The 18,203-nt window shown below is 36.5% G+C and overlaps 1 protein-coding gene across 10 annotated transcripts in view; it reads right to left on the bottom strand.

The window, feature by feature from the left end:
• Positions 1–18,203, bottom strand: part of SCYL2 (SCY1 like pseudokinase 2) — an 84,772-nt gene that overhangs the window by 45,441 nt on the left and 21,128 nt on the right. For 6 of the 10 annotated variants that reach the window (XM_058308600.2, XM_058308598.1, XM_012529284.3 and 3 more), the window contains exon 2: positions 10,962–11,165. The exons of the other annotated variants lie outside the window; for them this stretch is intronic. In XM_058308600.2, coding sequence (XP_058164583.1) covers positions 10,962–11,138 — 177 coding nt within the window. In that variant the 5' untranslated portion in view covers positions 11,139–11,165. The remainder of the gene's footprint in view (positions 1–10,961; positions 11,166–18,203) is intronic. 10 annotated transcript variants of the gene reach the window in all.

Raw genomic sequence — 18,203 nt, 5'->3', positions numbered from 1 at the left:
ACATAAGAAAATCAATTAATGTAATACATCACACTAAAAAATTGCAGGGAAAAAAACACAAGATCATTTCGATTGATACAGAAAAGGCATCTGACAAAATCCAGCATCCTTACTTGATAAAAACCTTTCAAAAGACAGGTAAAGAAGGAAAGTTCCTCAACATAATAAAATGCATATACGAAAGTCCCACAGTCCCACAGCCAACTTCGTACTCAATGGGGAGAGCTTGAAAGCTTTATCTCTAAGATCAGGAACAGGGAAATGGACTTTGGCCCAGTGGTTAGGGCGCCCGTCTACCATATGGGAGGTCCGCAGTTCAAACCCCGGGCCTCCTTGACTGGTGTGGAGCTGGCCATGTGCAGCGCTGATACGCGCAAGGAGTGCTGTGCCACGCAAGGGTGTCCCCCGCGTGGGGGAGCCCCACGCACAAGGAGTGCGCCTGTGAGGAAAAGCCGCCCAGCGTGAAAAGAAAGAGCAGCCTGCCCAGGTATGGTGCTGCCCACACTTCCCGTGCTGCTGACGACAACAGAAGCGGACAAAGAAACAAGACGCAGCAAATAGACACCAAGAACAGACAACCAGGGGAGGAGGGGAAATTAAATAAATAAATCTTTAAAAAAAAAAAAAAAGATCAGGAACAAGACAAGGATGCCCACTGTCACCACTGTTATTTGACATTGTGCTAGAAGTTCTAGCAAGAGTAATTAGCCAAGAAAAAGAAATAAAAGACATCCAAATTGGAAAAGAGGAAGTGAAATCCTGAAATATGTACAACAAAGCCACTTGAGCTAATAAATGAGTTCAGAAAAAAAGCAGGATACAAGATCAACATGCAAATATCAGTAGCATTTTTATGAGCAAGCTGAGGAGATAATACAGAAAAAAATTCCATTTACAATAATAACAAAAGACTGAAATATCTAGGAATTAACTGAACCAGGAATGGAAAGGATCTGTATTCAGAAAACTACAAAACATTGCTAAAAGAAATCAAAGACATAAAAAAAATGGAAGGATATTCTGTATTCATGGACTGGAAGACTAAACATTGTGAAGACTAAACATTGCGAAGATATCAATTCTACTCAAATTGAGTTATAGAGTCAATGCAATACCCATCAAAATTCCAACAACCTACTTTATAGAAATAGAAAAGTTTTTGGAAGGGAAAGGGATTCCAAATACCCAAATACCCAAATCATCCTTAAAAGAAGATCAAATGACTCACATTCCCTGACCTTGAAGTATGTTATAAAGCTACAGTGGTAAAAACAACATGGTATTGGCATAAATACAGACATATTAATCAATGATATTGAATAGATTCCAGATCAGACCCTCACCTCTATGGTCAACTGATTTCTCATTAGCTTAACCAAGTCTACTTTTCCAGGACAGAACATTCTCTTCAATAAATGGTGCTGGGAGAACTGGATATCCATTGCCAAAAGAATGAAAGAGGAACCCTATCTCACTCCATATATAAGAATCAACTCAAAATGGATCAAAGACCTAAACATAAAAGCCAGGACCACAAAACTACTACAAGAAAATGTAGGGAAACATTTACAAGACCCTGTAAATGTTGGGTGTAAGGTCTCTTAAACCTTGCACCCAATGAATGAGAAACAGAAGAAAATAATGGATAAATGGGACCGCCTCAAAATCAAATACTTCGAGAACTCAAAGAATTTTGTGAAGAGGGTAATGCAGCTGACTCAATGGGAGAAAATACTTGGAAATCACATATCCAACAAGGGTCTAATATCCATAATAAGTAAAAAGATTCTACAGCTCAACGATAAAAAGACAAATGACCTGATTAAAAAATGGGCAAAGGACCTGAATAGAGATTTTTCTAAAGAAGAAATACAAATGGTAAAAAAACACATGAAAAAATGTTCAGCATCACTGACTGTTACAAATCAAAGCTACAATGAGATATCATTTAAAACCTACAAGAATGGCCTCTCTTAACAAAACAGAAAACTACAAGTATTGGAAAGGATGATGAAACAGGAATGCTTATTCGTTGCTGCTGCGAATATAGAACAGTACAGCCACTGCGGAAGTCTGTTTAACAGTTCCTAAGGAAGTTAGATATAGATCTATCATACACACACACACACACATCCCAGAAGAACCAATGTTCATAGTGACATCATTCACAATTGCCAAAAGATGGAAACAACTCAGGTGTCCATCAACCGATAAATGGATAACAAACTGTGGATTATGCACACAAAGGACTGTTATTCAGCTGTAAGAAGAAATGAAGTCATAAAGCATATGACAATGTGGATGAACCTGGAGGACACTGTTGAGTGAACCAAGCCAGGCACACAAGGAAAAATACTGTATGGCTTCACAATTATGAACTAATTATAATGAGCAAACTCATGGAGTTAATAGCTAGAATATAAGTCACCAGAGAAAACGATGAGGTTAGAGAATGGAGAGCCGAGGTTTGTAAATGAATAGAAATGGTGAAAGAATATCAGAGGATTTGTAATTAGCAGCCCTAATATACGGGTATGATAGTGGTTTTGTTTTGTTTTAGTAAGGAAAATGCTATTCTCTAATATTGATTGAAGTGATGGATGTATAACTCCCTGATTGTACCAGAAGACATTAATTATACACTTTAGATAAATTGTATGGTTTATGAACAAAAAAATATAATAGAGTGGGTTGGGGGGAAAATACACTAAAAGTAAGATAGGGACTACAGGTAGTAGTAATACTTTGAGGATGATCTTTCAGAATTTGTTACAAATGTTCCACAAAAATGCAAGGTATTTTTAGTGGGGTGATGTATGGGAGCCCTGTATGATGTTATGCATGTTTGTTTTGTAAGTTCACAACTTTTACTATACACTTACTGTTTATGAATGATATATTTCGATAAATTGTTTTTAAAATAAAAAAAAAAGATTAAATGGCATAACGGTTAAAAAAAAACTGTATCGCAATGCTCAGCATATTATAAACACTAAATGAATGCTAGCTGTTATACTACTGTTATATCACTAACCAACATTAAGACCTGTATTTTTATTTTTCTATTACCAGTGACAGTTTTCAGTTGATTCAGTGACACATATGATCAATGATATGCACATTAATGATCAATGGTCAGGAAACACCTTTGAAACATAAATATAGACCTACCACCCTTCATAAGGAACATTAATACCTTAGGCTAAACAAAGAATGAGATACAAACTTAATATCATTTCTATGTCACAGAGACACAAACATTCAGTGTGTAAGAGTATTAGCATGCTGGTTAAGAACACAGTGCCTAGAACCAAACAAAGCTAAATTGGAATCCTACTGTTGCAACATTGGTCACTGATATTTTCAGACCAGGGTCATAAAAGGAATGAGATAAAGAATGCAAATATTATAATACACTCTATAGCTAAAATCTGAGGTATTTATTCTCCTAGACAATCTTGAAAATAAAGGCGTTTCCAAATCACTTGCCTATTTACAGCAATAACAACAGATAATTTTTGCACTGTTATTATATATCAAGCATCATGTTAGTATTTTTCAGGGATCATTCCATTCCTTACAGCACCCTATGAAACAAGGTATCATTATCCTCGCTTCACAGATACGGACTTTGTAGAAAGGATAAATGTTTTATCTAAGATTTCATAATGGGTAAGATGAAAAGACAATATTTCAGCACCAGAAGTCTAATTCTAGGGGTCACCTTATTAGGCAATACATTATTCTGTCTCTCCAAAAAATATACTTTGTCAATAAATATGGAGCACCTGAGTAAACAATGATATATGCCTTCAGTAAAGGAATCATTTGAGTGTAATTTCGAAAGAGCACTCAAACATAAATACGTAATCTTAGTACTTTTGATTATTATGAAACACAGGATAATCAGATGGTAAGGGCTTTATATAATAGTAATTTGGACTAAAAACAAATGGCCTATAAGTTAAAGTTCCTATCACACCATTCATGTGAACAATCTTATTTTAGTAAGTTTCTGCTATAACACATTTTATAAATGTATCTAATTTAAAAGTGTTTATTTTTTTCAAGATGTTTTAATTCTAAAAATAAAGATCACATGGAATGATTCTCCTGAAATCTTGCAGTTTCACTCCTGAGGAACACTTAAGTTCATAAAGGAAAAATAAACAGCAAAACATTCTCTCAGACACTAATAGTTTCAGATCAAAGATGTCAGATTACTATTTAATTCAGAATAGGTTGTCAATTATCTTAAAAAATATTTCTCTTTGTTTCAGTTAACTAAAATTAATTTCAACAAATTTGTGACTAGTTAGCTAACATTTTAGGCCTCTGACTAGCTTCTAAGATAAAATAAAACTATCTTGTACTTCAAAACCTTTTATTAGAATATATCAACATCTAATTTCTAACTTATGTTTCACTTCTACTACTACCCGCTGTTAATACATCTCACTTTTGTAAAATCCTGTCCCCTTAAGATATAAGTTTCTTGAAAAAAGAAGTACATCTTGTAGGTCTCTGTACCCTCCACAGACTAACAATATCTTACACCTAAAAGACACTCAGATGTTTATTGTTACTGGTGGTCAATAAAGATTAGCACTTAATAGGTTTTCATTATCACCTTGAGTTAAAATCTTTTTAACTTTTTCATTAGGAAAACTTTCAAAAATACAGAAAAAAATAAAATACATTAAAGACTAAATAATGCTATCATCCAACATATCTTCCACTTATGATTCAAAAATTGTCAGGTTTAATTAAAATTTGATGCCCTTTTTATATAAAATTAGAAGAAAATGTAAGCAATTTTTGTCCTGTTATTATGTATTTATTCAATGCATATTCTTTAAAATATACTGGCAAAGAAAGTTACCCATTAAAAAGTATTTTTTTGATGTGATGAGGGGGCATTTTTGGGACTTGGCGTTGTCTTAAATGATATTGCAGGGTGAGATATTGGACATTATATATCCTTCCATAACACACTGAATGTACTGGGGGAGAGTGTGAACTACAGGGTAAACTATTATCCACGTGGTTGCAGTGGTGCTCCAAAATGTATTCGCCGAGTGCGATGAGTGTGCCACAATGATGGGGGAGGTTGTTGGTGTGGGAGGAGAGGGGTGGGAGGATGGGAGGTGTACGGGGAATTTATGTTTTTTATAATGTAACATTTTTTTGTGATGTATGTATCTTCAAAAAAATACAATTTACAAAAATGATGGGGGTGGGGGGCGGGGAGTGGGTTATACGGGAACCTCAGGTTTTTTTAAGTAACGTTCTATGTGATCTATTAACTTTAATTTTAAAAAATGTGTTAATAAAAAAATAAGTGGAACACTGAAAAAAATATTTTTTCAATACCCAACTTTAAACAAAATAGGCTTTGTAATTATCTACTTCAAAAATTGTAGCATTTGTCACAATAGAGCCTATACCTATTAACAGTCCTAGTTTATCATTTTTAAAAGCTACTTTGCTTTCTACAAAGTTGATCTATGATGAAAACAAGATAATTTGAGTAATAAAACCTAAGATAATGTACCCAATACATTTAAGATTACCTAACAGCAATTGTACTTTCCTTTAACCTTTCCCTCAGAGCTCCCAGATGTTTTTCTAAAACAGATAGTTTCCCTGAAATCTCTATTTTATGGATCCTTCATGACTGGCCAGTAGTAGAATGTCAGCATCATACTCTTCATTTTTCATCTAACTCTGGGATAATGTTCCTTCTTCATAATGGTAAAAACAAAATTTAAATTTTTATTTAGATTAACTTAAAATTAAGCTAATTTTCTGAGACTAAGAAGTAATAAAACATACACCAATTACTAGAGATAGGCTATGATCATTTTTGATCTAGCAACTTGTACATTCAAGTACATTCAACCTGACACAATAGTTTCCTTTACTTAAAAAACTTTTCACATATAATTTAATTATGCTTTTGCCTACATAGTATCAGCAGACCTCACTCATGAATACTAGAATTCTGGATAAAACAACGTAGACTGTGCATTAAGGAAAGGACCATATCCAATCCTACATTTGGTAGCATGGATAATATATGAACAATCAAATGTTTTATTACTGTGGCAGTGTGGGATTATTTATGAATTCCAAAAAGAGAGATTATGTTTGTAAACTGGTCTTTTCCTCTGGGCGTGATTGTATTAGAGTCAGCTTAGACGTCTGATTAAATTATGGGTTAAGATTAGGGCTTTGATTCAACTACATCATTAAGAGTACAACTCAGTGTTGAGACCTAGCCCCTTTGGGCTGATAAAAATAGACTCTCACACAGAAGTAGACACATAGGAGATAGGCAGTAAGAGAGAGTGTGCCATAGACACAGTCCTGGGAAAAGAGATGAACCTGATAGTCTACAGATGACCTTGTAAAGAGAACAGAGCCTGGAAAGAAATGAGCCCCAGGGAGAGAGATGAGCCTTATACCAGCCTACAGCTGAGATCAGAAGAAGCTAGGACCAAAGATCCTTAAGAGGAAGGAGAAAGGCTGAACCCTTGCACACATCACCCACCATCTTGCATCAACATGTGGCAAAAGATTTTGGGTGAGAAAGTACCTCTTACAGTACCTTGAGTTGGACTCTTTAGGGCCTGGTAATTGCAAGCTTCTACCCCAAATAAATACCCTTTATAAAAGCCAACAGACTTCTGGTACTTTGCATTAGTACCCATTTGGTTGACTAACATAATTACATAACTTTAAAAATCGATCAATCCTCATTATCTTCATAGAAAGAAACAGGTATATAACTGAAGGTGTGACAAAGCTCCTAATGCAGTCAGGGAAAAAATCATATACAAATATGAATGTTAAACCAAAACAAAACTGAAGCTATCCTTTTTAAAAAATAAAAACAACAACAACAAAAAAACAATTTTACTCCAAAACCAGAGAGAAAAAGCCATAATAAAAGTGGGAGGCTCTAAGACTACTGAAAATATATATTAAATCTATTTGGGAGCAATCACCTGGCAAAGTAGTATCTTGTATCAGGAAAAATAGAAAAACTTTCTTAAAAAGCCCAAGAAAAGGCAAATTTTATACACACACACATTCATATTTATATACATAGATATATTTTTCAAACATCTACCCCCAAAATGAATCTCTTGAGAAAAATACTTTCACTTGTGTGTGTGTGTGTGTGTGTGTGTGTGTGTGTGTGTACACCGGAAGCAGGGATTAAACCAGGACCTCTTATGTGGGAAGCTGGCATTCAACTACTGAGCCACATCAGCTCCCCTGAGTTGGTTTTTTCATTTGTTGCTTGTTGTTTGTTTGTTTTTATATTTAGGAGGTAACAGGGATGGAACCTGGAACCTCCCATGTTGAAAGAAGGTGCTCACCTGCTTGAGCCATGTCTGCTCCCCTAATTTCACTTTTACTAACTTGTTTAAATAAAGTATAATTTTAAAATTAGGAGTGGACATGGCTCAAGCAGTTGAGCATCTTCTTCCAACATGGAGATTCCAGGTTCAGTCCCAGTGCCTCCTAAAGGAGACAAACGAAACAAGCAAACAACTAGCAGACAACAAGCACAAACAACAAGTAAAAGAACAACAAGTAAAAAAACAACAAGCAAACAGATAAGGGAGCCATGAGGGGTGGGGAGAGGAGGGGGTTAGAAAAGACAATGACATCCAGTCAAGGGCATTTGTCTCAAAACTACCTCTCAAAAAAGATTTTTTAAAAAGGAAATAAGTTTATGTTCAGATAAACATTTTAATCCTAAACATGCTACTCTACAGAAAGACTTAACTCAGACACAAAATTATAACAGAAACAAATGGCATTAACTCTATGTTCAGCAATTACCTATCAGACATTTAAAAGTTTCAGCAAGGAAGGGAGAGGGAAATATCTCACTGAATATTCAAAAACTAAACAGACTCCCCAGAATGTCTAAAATTAAAAAGAGTAATTATAACAAGGTCTGGCAGGGATGTGGATGTGGAGAAACCATAATTGCTGATGGAAGTATACACTGGTACAACCACTCTGGAAAACTGTTTAGCACTGAACAAATGCATTCACTATAACTTAGCAATTTGATTTCTAAGTAATGTGTCATATATACCAAAGGCACACACAAGAAAAAATATTCAAAGCTGTACTCTACATATCAATGAAAAAAATAACTGCTCTATGTCCAACAACATAGCTGTACTCATGAGCATAACACTGAGGAAAAGGAGCCAAAAATAAGAGTACACACCATATGATTCTATTTAAACAGAGTTCAAAAGCTGGCAAAATTATTCTGAGGTGTTAAAGGACAGGATACTGATTACTCCTCGAGAGACAAGAGTGGGGTAATGACTGAGTAGGGACACAGGTCTTAGTGATGCTTTATTTTTTTATCTGGGTGCTAGTTACATTGGTATGTCCACTATGACAACCTGAATATAAAACAAAAGTCTTTATATTTAATTTTTTGGCAATTATGGTCATCTTTCTTTTTAATTCACGGTATTATTAAATAGGCATGTCTACAGACTATATTATAGATATCTATACAAGCCAGATTGGGCACAACTTATGAAAAGCTCCAACAAGTATAAGAAAGTTTTAAGAAAGTTTTTAAAAAGTATACAAAAGTTTTTAAAAATAAGTTTATATTTTTAAATATTAAAAAGAGCACAATTTTTATTCTTTAAATATAACTTTTCCATTATGTTTTTCCCCAGTTCTCTAGGTCAGTGCTGTCCAATAGAACTTTCTATGATGATAGAATGTCCTATATCTGCACCATCTAATATGGTAGTACTAGACACAAGTGGCTATTTAACCACCTTAAATGTGACTAGGGCAACTAAAGAAGTGAATTTAATTTTAATTAACTGAAATTTAAATAGCCATATATAGCTAGAGGCTATGATATTTAATAGCACAGCTCTAGATTATCTATTTTCGATGGTTCCTTTTCAATAAAAATGAGACAATTTGAAAAAGAAATAAAAATTTGAATAAGGAATTCCTTAAGCAATTAGCCAGTAGTCAAGATAGTATACTCAGTTCTGACTCTTACAGTTTGACAGAAGCAAAGAAATAAAATCCAAAACCATAGCCACAGAGAATTCTAATGTATTCCAAAACTATCTTTTTCCCCATAAAATAAAAGTTGAAAAGATAAAATGAAGTGAAGGTTCTCACACAGTTCTGGCATTTAGTAGCTGACAACAGGACTCTATCATGTATCATGTATGCCTGGTTTTCATATTCTATAGTTCTCATGAGCAGCACAGAAGACCCAACATTATCAGAAGATTCAATAAACATATGACTCAGCATAAGAACTACTGATATCAACACGAGCCCCTAAGACCCTTGTGGTTATAGCACAAAGACACCATTACGCTACCCATCCTTAATAAGAAACACAGAATTTAGCAAATTTGGTGTTCTGTTTTCTCAAGTAAATGATTGTGAAAGCATTGTGCTAGTGTTGGAGGTTGTTTATGCTATTTACTTATAACTTCATGAGCTCATTGATGGCTTTTTAAGTAGTCAATAGTCAATAACTGCTTATTTTTTATAAGTTCTTAGTGAACTGAAAAGCAAAACAATGTTCAAAAATAACAAATCACTCAGCACTTAAGATAGAGAACATAAAATGTCCCATTAGAACATCTTCAATTCTGGACCTCATCAATGACTTCCAACAAAATTTACAGACCAGGTACAAACCACATACCACATACCAGCAACCTACCAATGATGCTACTTCATAAAAGAATAACCAAAGTCAATCTGGTCTTTAATATACTTGTGTGTGAAATAAGCAGACTCTAGGAAAGTACCAAATAATGCATACCCACAACTGTATGATTATGGTAGTCATTAGCAGTAAAAGAGATAAATCTCATACTTCTTATAATCTATTAGTTTCACTTGCGGGGAAGTCAAAATACTTTGGAAACAGCAATTCCTTTTTTCCAAGAATTATATTTCTACAGAATTTTTAAGCCTGGAGATTTTTCTATTCTTTAATAGCTCCAACAGAAAGCTATTGGAGGGAAGCAGATGTGGCTCAACTGATAAGAGTGTCTGTCTACCATAAAGAAGGTCCAGGGTTTAAACACAGGGCCTCCTGGCGTGAAGTGAGCTGGCCCAAGCGCAGTGCTGATGTGCACAAGGAATGCCATGCCACGCAGGGGTGTCCCATGTGTAGGGGAGCCCCACATGCAAGGAATGCGCCCCACAAGAATAGCTACCCCACACAAAAAAAGAAAAAAAAAAGAAGGCTGTTGGTAAAATTTAACACCAACAGTCCTCCACATTTCTATGAACCATGTGTTGGTCTGTCAAGCCAAAAAAAAAAAGACAACTCATTCAAACTTCAAACTACTCATCTTATCCAAAAGAACAGTTTTAAAATAACAAATAATTATATCCTGACACACACCATTGATTAAAACTTATAAGTATCCGTTCTTCTAGTGTTTAAAAAAAAAAAAAGGTTAAACATGAATATTACAAAGTCTATTTTCTGCAAGGCTATAGAAAAAAAAAGAGGGAATAAAGAATGCACTAAGTAAAAGATACAATGTTGGAAAAATTTAACTGGGTATTTGCCAACAACTTATTGAGAAATTTGAAGAGAAACTTTAAGGAATATGACAAATTTATCCTAAATGTTTGCTAGATATTATAATCTAATAACTCTTTTGCTCAAGTGACATGCTAATTTTATTAAGGAAGCTAAATTAAATTATAAGATGAAATGATATGTCAAGCAATAAATTTGTAGCTAGGAGATCCAGGGAATGCATAAAAGCATTTGTTTTCTATGACTTCATAAGACAAAACAAAAAGACTAAAGTACCCACTATTTTTGACATTTCTTAGAAAAATGCAAACATATTTTGTGGTACTTCGAATGTGTGTTTTTTCCAATCTGACTCTGAATTAAGGCTTACCTGCTTTGTTGACTTTTTTGTGCCATTAAAAATCTTCCAAGCTAGCCCATTGCCACCACTAGCAATGTGTCGACCAACATCGAATTCTCTGGTGACAGGATTTCCCATTACAGCACTAGTGACATCAGCTGTTACTTTTGTAACAGTACTCTTCAACTTATTAAGCATGGACTCCATGGCTGCAATACTGAGCAGTTATATTACCTAAAAACACAAAGGAATAGGGGAAAACTGATCATTTGTTTTTACATGTTTAAGCATTTAACATTCATTATTTAGTCTGAAAGCTTAATCTCCCAAAACAATGAGCAAAACAATCCTACACAGATAAAAGCTATACCTGGTTTTGTCATCAGACAGAGAACCTAACACATGGGGTGCAATTGTCTAGGAGATAAACTGTTCTATTCAACCACAGCTCTCACAAAGTAGGAAGAGATATATTCACATTTGACGCTTTCATTAAAAAAAGAGAATGAAGACTATTCAATTATATATCATGGACCCTTTAAGACTTAAGTGGAAAAAAAGATAAAAGTTTTATACAGCTTTGTTATTAATAATTAATATTGGTTATTTATTTTTATTAATAATCAGTAATTGATCAGTAATTGTCATTGATGATCAGTAACTATTAAATCTAACTTTTCTCATTAGGGGAGCAGGAATTTTTATGGATTAAAACAGGAAAAGGTAGAGTGGTTACCATGACAATTGCAAGTATACACAAGGGTGAGCCTAGTTTTGAAATAACCATAAACAAAGGTAAATTCAGTTTAGAACAACCAACACAATAGTAAGTATAAACAAGGATGAGACTATTTTTGAAATAACCAAAAACAAAGATAAGGTGAGTTCAGTGAATTTTAGTAATTTCAGGTACTAACTTTTGGCTATTCTTAATATACTGGAAAAATAAGAAAAAGGTTTATATAGTATTTCAGTAATCATAATTATAGCTATTTTATAATTAACTCAGTTACAGTTTTAGGCTTTTTTTTCAATTCAAAACAACCTGGACACCTTTACTGATCAACTAAACAACTAAAACTATTTTAACATTAGGTTATGGAAGAAAGGACTGCCTCAGTCAAGACCCTGGTGTTCACAGAATCAATAATTATCACATATGCCAAAGAGCAAGAAAATGTGACCATGAGATCAAAAGAAATATCAGTCAATAAAAGCAGATCCCAAAAGATAAACTGTGGAGTTACCAATCAAATTTAAAGGAAAACATGACCATAATAAAAAATAATTCTAGAGATAAAAAATATCTCAAAAAAAAATTCAGTGGATGTGAATAGATTGCATATTGTTGAAGAAAAAAATAATAAGTAATACCTCAAAGAGTATAAAGCTGAAAAAGATGAAAAATCTCAGTGATCTGCAGAACATCATAGGTCTCCAGGGATTCACCACCCCAGGAAAGGTGAGAGAGAGGGACACAGCCTAAGGCTGACTCATGTTTGGCCCACACATTTGGTCTGCTGTGTCCCACTAGCTCATCCAGACATGGTGGGACCACACCAGAGTTTGCCCTGGGAGCTGGTACAGGACTGGAGAAATCCAACCCTCTCAGTCTCCCTCTCTTCTAGCAGTGACTGATTGTTGCGGACATACCTCCAAAGGAAAGGAGTGAGAGGGGGACACAGCCTAAGCCTGACTCAGCTACTGACCCATATTTTTGGTCTGCTGTGTCCCAGGAGCCCTTCCAGGCCAGGCCGGGTGGGGCTGTACCACTGTTTGCCATGGAGCCTGCAAGAAGCTAAAGATACATGATCCTCCCAATCTCCTCCTCTACTTACAGGGACTGATTATTGAGGACTAGAAGGAGAGTGGAAATATTTCCCACCTAGGAAAAGGGAGGAGGCTGCCAGAGAAGGTTGGAGAAATGTCTCAGAGAAAGTTTTAATTACAAGGCTCATAGCCTACAGACAGGAAGCTCTATCACATTGATCCTGTCTGTGTTGCAACAAATACACTCCAATTAGCATTGAACTGAGAGCTCCCAAAGAGTGCCATCTGCCAGCAGACCAAGGAAGTGCACATGAGAAAATTAAAAATAAGTAGGAGAGGATTTTTCCAGCCTCTGTAGTCTCCCTCCCCAAGGTCCTAGGAAATGACTCTACAACCAATGACTGGGTCCAGTTTTGAGCAACCAGCAAGACCATCCTAATGGTTCAGGTCTAGTCAGGAATCAAAGAGCAGTGGTAACACACAGTCTCCCTACAGAAGAGAAAGAAATTGAACATCTGAGTAAACTACATCCTAATCAGACGCCTAGACATCGGCAAAAAATTAGGAGCTGTACTAAGAAAAGAGAAGACATGACCCAAGAAAAGAAATATATCAAAGCCCAGAAGACATGCAGGATTTGAGAGAACTAATCAGCACAATGAACACAAATTTCCAAAATCAAATTAATGAGTTGACAATATGGTCAAAAAGATAAATGACATCAAGAAGACATTGAGCGAGTGCAAAGAAGAATTTGAAATCCTGCACAGAAAAGTAACAGAGCTCATTGAAATGAAAGACACAATAGGTGAGATCAAAAACACGTTTGAAGCATACAACAGCAGACTCGAAATGATAGAAGAAAGAAGTGATACTGAAGACAGAGGAGCTAAAATTGAGAGAAAAGAATGGAAAAAACTGAGCAGGAGCTCAGAAAGTTGAATGACAACAAAAAATGCAACAACATACGTGCCATGGGAGTTCTAGAAGGAGAAGAGAAAAGGGGAAGAAAGAGTATTTGAGGAAATCATAGCTGAAAACTTCCCAATTCTCAGGAAAGAAATGAACATACTTGTCCAAGAAGCACATGGTACCCCAATCAGAATAAGTATGAATAGACCTACTTCAAGACACATAACAGTCAGAATGTCAAATGTCAAAAACAAAGAGAAAATTTCAGAGTAGCAAGTGAGAAGCAAACCATCATGTACAAGGGACAACCAGTAAGACTTAGTGCAGATTTCTCTTCAGAAACCAGGGAGATGAGAAGATAGTGGTATGATACAATTAGGATACTGAAAGAGAAAAACTGCCAGCTGAGAATTCTTTATCAAGAGAACTGTCCATCAGATATGAAGGTGAGTATAATATACTCACAAACAAACAGAAACAAACAGAGTTAGCAACAAAAAAAAAAAAAAAAAAAAACCACCTTTGCAGGAAATATTAAAGGAAGCCTTACAACCTCAAAGAAAAAGACCTCAAAGAAAAAGACAAGAGAGACAGGCTTGGAGGAAAGTACACAAGGAAGAATAACAGAAAAGACAACCAAGAGAGTAAAAAGACAGACAAAAATAAGATATAAGAAAATCAAATAATAAAATGTTGGAAGTAAATAGTACATTTATAGTAATAACACTGAAAGTGATTAAACTCCCCAATCAAAAGATACAGCTGCTTACAAGAAACTCACCTTAGACCCAGAGATACAAAACCGGTTGAAAGTGAAAGGATGGAAATAGATATTCCACACGAATAGTAACCAGAAAAGTGCAGGGGTAGCTATACTAATATCAGACAAAACAGACATTAAATGCAAAAAAGTTACAAGAGATACAGAAGGTCCTTATATATTAATAAAAGGGACAATCCACCAGGAATATATAACAGTCATAAATATCTATACACCTAACCAGGGTGCCCCAAAATATGAGACAAACTCTGGGAAAACTGAAGAGAGAAACAAACATCTCTACAATAATCATTGGAGACTTCAACAATCCATTCACATCATTAGATAGAACTAAACAGAAGATCAACAAGGAAACAGAGAACTTGAACAATATGATAAACGAGTTAAAACTAACAGACATACACAGAACACTGCATCCAAACTCAGCGGTTATACATTCTTCTCAAGTGCACATGGGTCTTTCTCCAGGACAGACCACATGTTAGGGTACAATGCAGCTCTCAACAAATATAAAAAGACTGAAATTATACAAAGCACCTTCTCAGATCATAATGGAATGAAACTGGAAATCAACAGTAGATAGGAAAAACAAATTCACAAATGTGTGGAGGCTGAACAACACACTATTAAATAATCCACGGGTGAAAAAAAAATTGCAAGTGAAATAGTAAATATATTGAGACAAATGAAAGCAAGAACACAATGTATCAAAATCTACGGGATACAGCGAAGGCAGACGTGAGAGAGAAATTATAGCCCTAAAAGCCTATATTAAAAAAGAAGTGCTAAACTCAAAAAGATTTAACCGAACAACTAGGGAAACTAGAAAAAGAACAACAAACCAATCCCAAAGCAAGCAGAAGGAAGGAAATAACAAAGTTTAGAGCATAAATAAATTAAGCTGAAAAAAATAAAGAAAATCAACTAAACCAAAAAAGCTGGTTCTTTGAGAAGATCAATAAAGTTGGCAAACCCCTAACTAGACTACCAAAGAAAAAAAGATGATGCAAATAAATACAATCAGAAATGAAAGGGGGGAAGTTACAACTGATCCCACAGAAATAAAAAGGATCATAATAGGATATTATGAGAAACTGTATGCCAACAAACAAGACAACCTAAGTAAAATGCACAGAGTCCTAGAAATACACAACCAACCTACATTAACACTACAAGAAATAAAAGAAATTGGAGGCGGGGCAAGATGGCGTCTGAGTGAGTGCACATCATAATATCTCCTGAAAAGAAGCAGGTGAGTAGGGTTGGAGTCCTGCTGGACTGGGCTGTTTCGGGTGCTTGTAGGGCAGGACGTGTCTGGACATTGATTTAGTGGGACGGTGACAGAGGAGATTCTTCCAAGAGGTAGAATTTTGGGTCTCTTTCACGGAGGTCGGGGTTGTGGGCGGGACCCTTCCCCCTGGGGCTGGCGGCCCGGTAGTGGGGATTCCTGAAGGCTTTGCTGTGCTGGGAAGTTCTCAAGCCCTGAGCGGGCTGTTTCAGGGACTTGCAGGGCGGGAGGTGTCTGGAAGTCGATTTGGTGAGACAGTGATGGAGGAGATTCTTGCGAGAGGTGAAATTTTGGGTTTCTGAATGGAGGTCAGAGGTTCTGGGTGGAGCCCCTCCCCCTAGGGCTGGCGGCCAAGCCGTGGCGATCCCTGCAATCTTTGTTGTGTGGGGTGTTCCCAAACCCTGAGCGGGTTGTTTCAGGGTCTTGCAGGGCAGGAAGTGTCTGGATGTCAATTTGGTGAGACAGTGACAGAAGAGATTCTTGCAAGAGGTGGAACTTTCAGTTTGACATGAAGGTCAGAAGTTGTAGGTGGAACCCTCCCCCTAGCGCTGGCGGCCCGTCCATGGCGGTCCCTGAAATCGTTGTTGTACAGCGATGCTCCCAAAACCTGAGCGGGTTGTTTCGGGGGCTTGCAGGGCAGGTGTCTGGATGTCAATTTGGTGAGACAGTGACAGAAGAGATTCTTGTGAGAGATGGAATTTTGGGTTTCTGACACTGAGGTCAGAGGTTGCTGGTGGGACCCCTCCCCTTAGGACTGGTACCCAGCTGCGGGGATCCCTGAAGGCTGTGTTGTGCTGCGGTGCTCCCAGGCCCCCTGTTAACTGGATGCATGGTTCCCAGCTCTGTGTCCACTAAACCCTGGGGGCCCATGCTCCAGAGACTCACACACCTTGAGTCTGCAATATCACAGACTTCCCATCCTTGAATCAACCCCACCCTGAGTTCCATCTGAGGTCCTTGATTACCCTAGCCCTTGGCATTTGTGTTGTTGTTTTTTTTCTCTCTATCTCCTTAAACTTGGAGGAGTATACCAGCTGTCTTGGGGAGAGTCTAGGAAGAAAGGAGAGGTCAATCTGCTGAGAAAGCCCAATTTAACTAAACGTCCTGGGATAGGAAACTTGGTCTGGGAGAAGGTGGAGTCAGAAAATCAATTAGACCTCTCCTAGCACACCTAAGGGGGAGGGACTGTAAGAGGTGCTATCCAAGCTTCCAGTAGCATATTTGGGGTTTCTGGTGAGGTGTAGGTGATCTCACGCTAGAAATAAAGACCACAGTCTTCTGTGTTGAGTTGGTTCAACAAGGACCTACTTGAATCTCCTACCGGACCTCTCAGGCAGCTTTCCTGCTGCCCTGGGAGAGAGAAGTGAGGAAAGGAGAAAGGGGGAAGGTCAGATCCCTAAGTGTATTATTTAACTGCAAAGAGGATTCCTAGCTTAAAACGTTGGTTCTTCTTTTTTTTTTTTTTTTTGTCTTGGTTGCTAATATTGCTTTGTCTCCTGGTCTTTTCTCCCGTTTTATCCCCCAAGGCCCTTTTTCATTTATTTCGTTTTTTTCTCTTTTTCTTTTTCTTGCTTGATACCCCCCCTTTTCTTTGCCTACCCCCTTTTCTCTTCTCTTTTTTTTTTTTCTTTTCTCTCTTTTTCTTCTTATTTTCTTTATATAAAGGTGCTGCAGGGAGCGCTTCACACTTGTTGTGCTTCCTCATCCTCCATTTCCTCTTTTCTATGTGTATTGATTTTGGCAACCTACACTAAACCCTTTCCCCCATATCTTTCTATCCTACATCATCTACTGTTTCTCTTACATTCCACCTCCCTTTCAGTGGCCCCCAAATTGTCTGACTTTTAATTTCTAATACCTTTGTTCTGTTTTCTATCTTTTATCCACTCTTGACATTATTGTCTTTCTTTTCTCTTTCCCTCTCTCATGAAAACACTGGCTTTTTAATTCATACTATATTCCTCCCCATATTCAGTTGACTGTCTCATTATAGGTACTCTACTTACTGCTATAACTCTACACAACTTACATGAGTCTAATATTAATTCTCCCATATCTCACACTGTTGCTCTGTTAACATTTATTACCAATACTACTTTATACATTTTCTTTTCTTACTCATTTTCCTTTCCCTGGCCCTAATATTTTCCTTCAAAGTGAACTTAGCCACCAACAAGAAAACAGAGTAAGAACAAAGTGACAAAGAGAACACATAACATGCAGGAACAACAACTAATTAATCCCCAAGACTAGACGAAGAAGCTAAGGAACTGATTAAACCCATAAAGATAAAATGATGACCAGACAGCAACAAAAAACTACAAACCAAATCAATAATCAGGAAAACACGGCTGAATCCAATGAACAAACTAAAAACCAGGAAGGGGAGCAGAACATCGGACAAGTAATTACAGATCACAAAGGAAGAGATTAAAGTTATTAAGAAAACAGTTGGAAAGAATATAGAAGAAATTGCAGGCATACACAAAAAGGTAACAGATATGATGGTGATGAACACCAC

Source organism: Dasypus novemcinctus, chromosome 12 (assembly GCF_030445035.2).
Source record: "Dasypus novemcinctus isolate mDasNov1 chromosome 12, mDasNov1.1.hap2, whole genome shotgun sequence".
Lineage (NCBI taxonomy): Eukaryota > Metazoa > Chordata > Mammalia > Cingulata > Dasypodidae > Dasypus > Dasypus novemcinctus.
The sequence above is the reverse complement of the archived record's forward strand: the minus strand, read 5'-3'. Positions and strand labels throughout refer to the sequence as shown.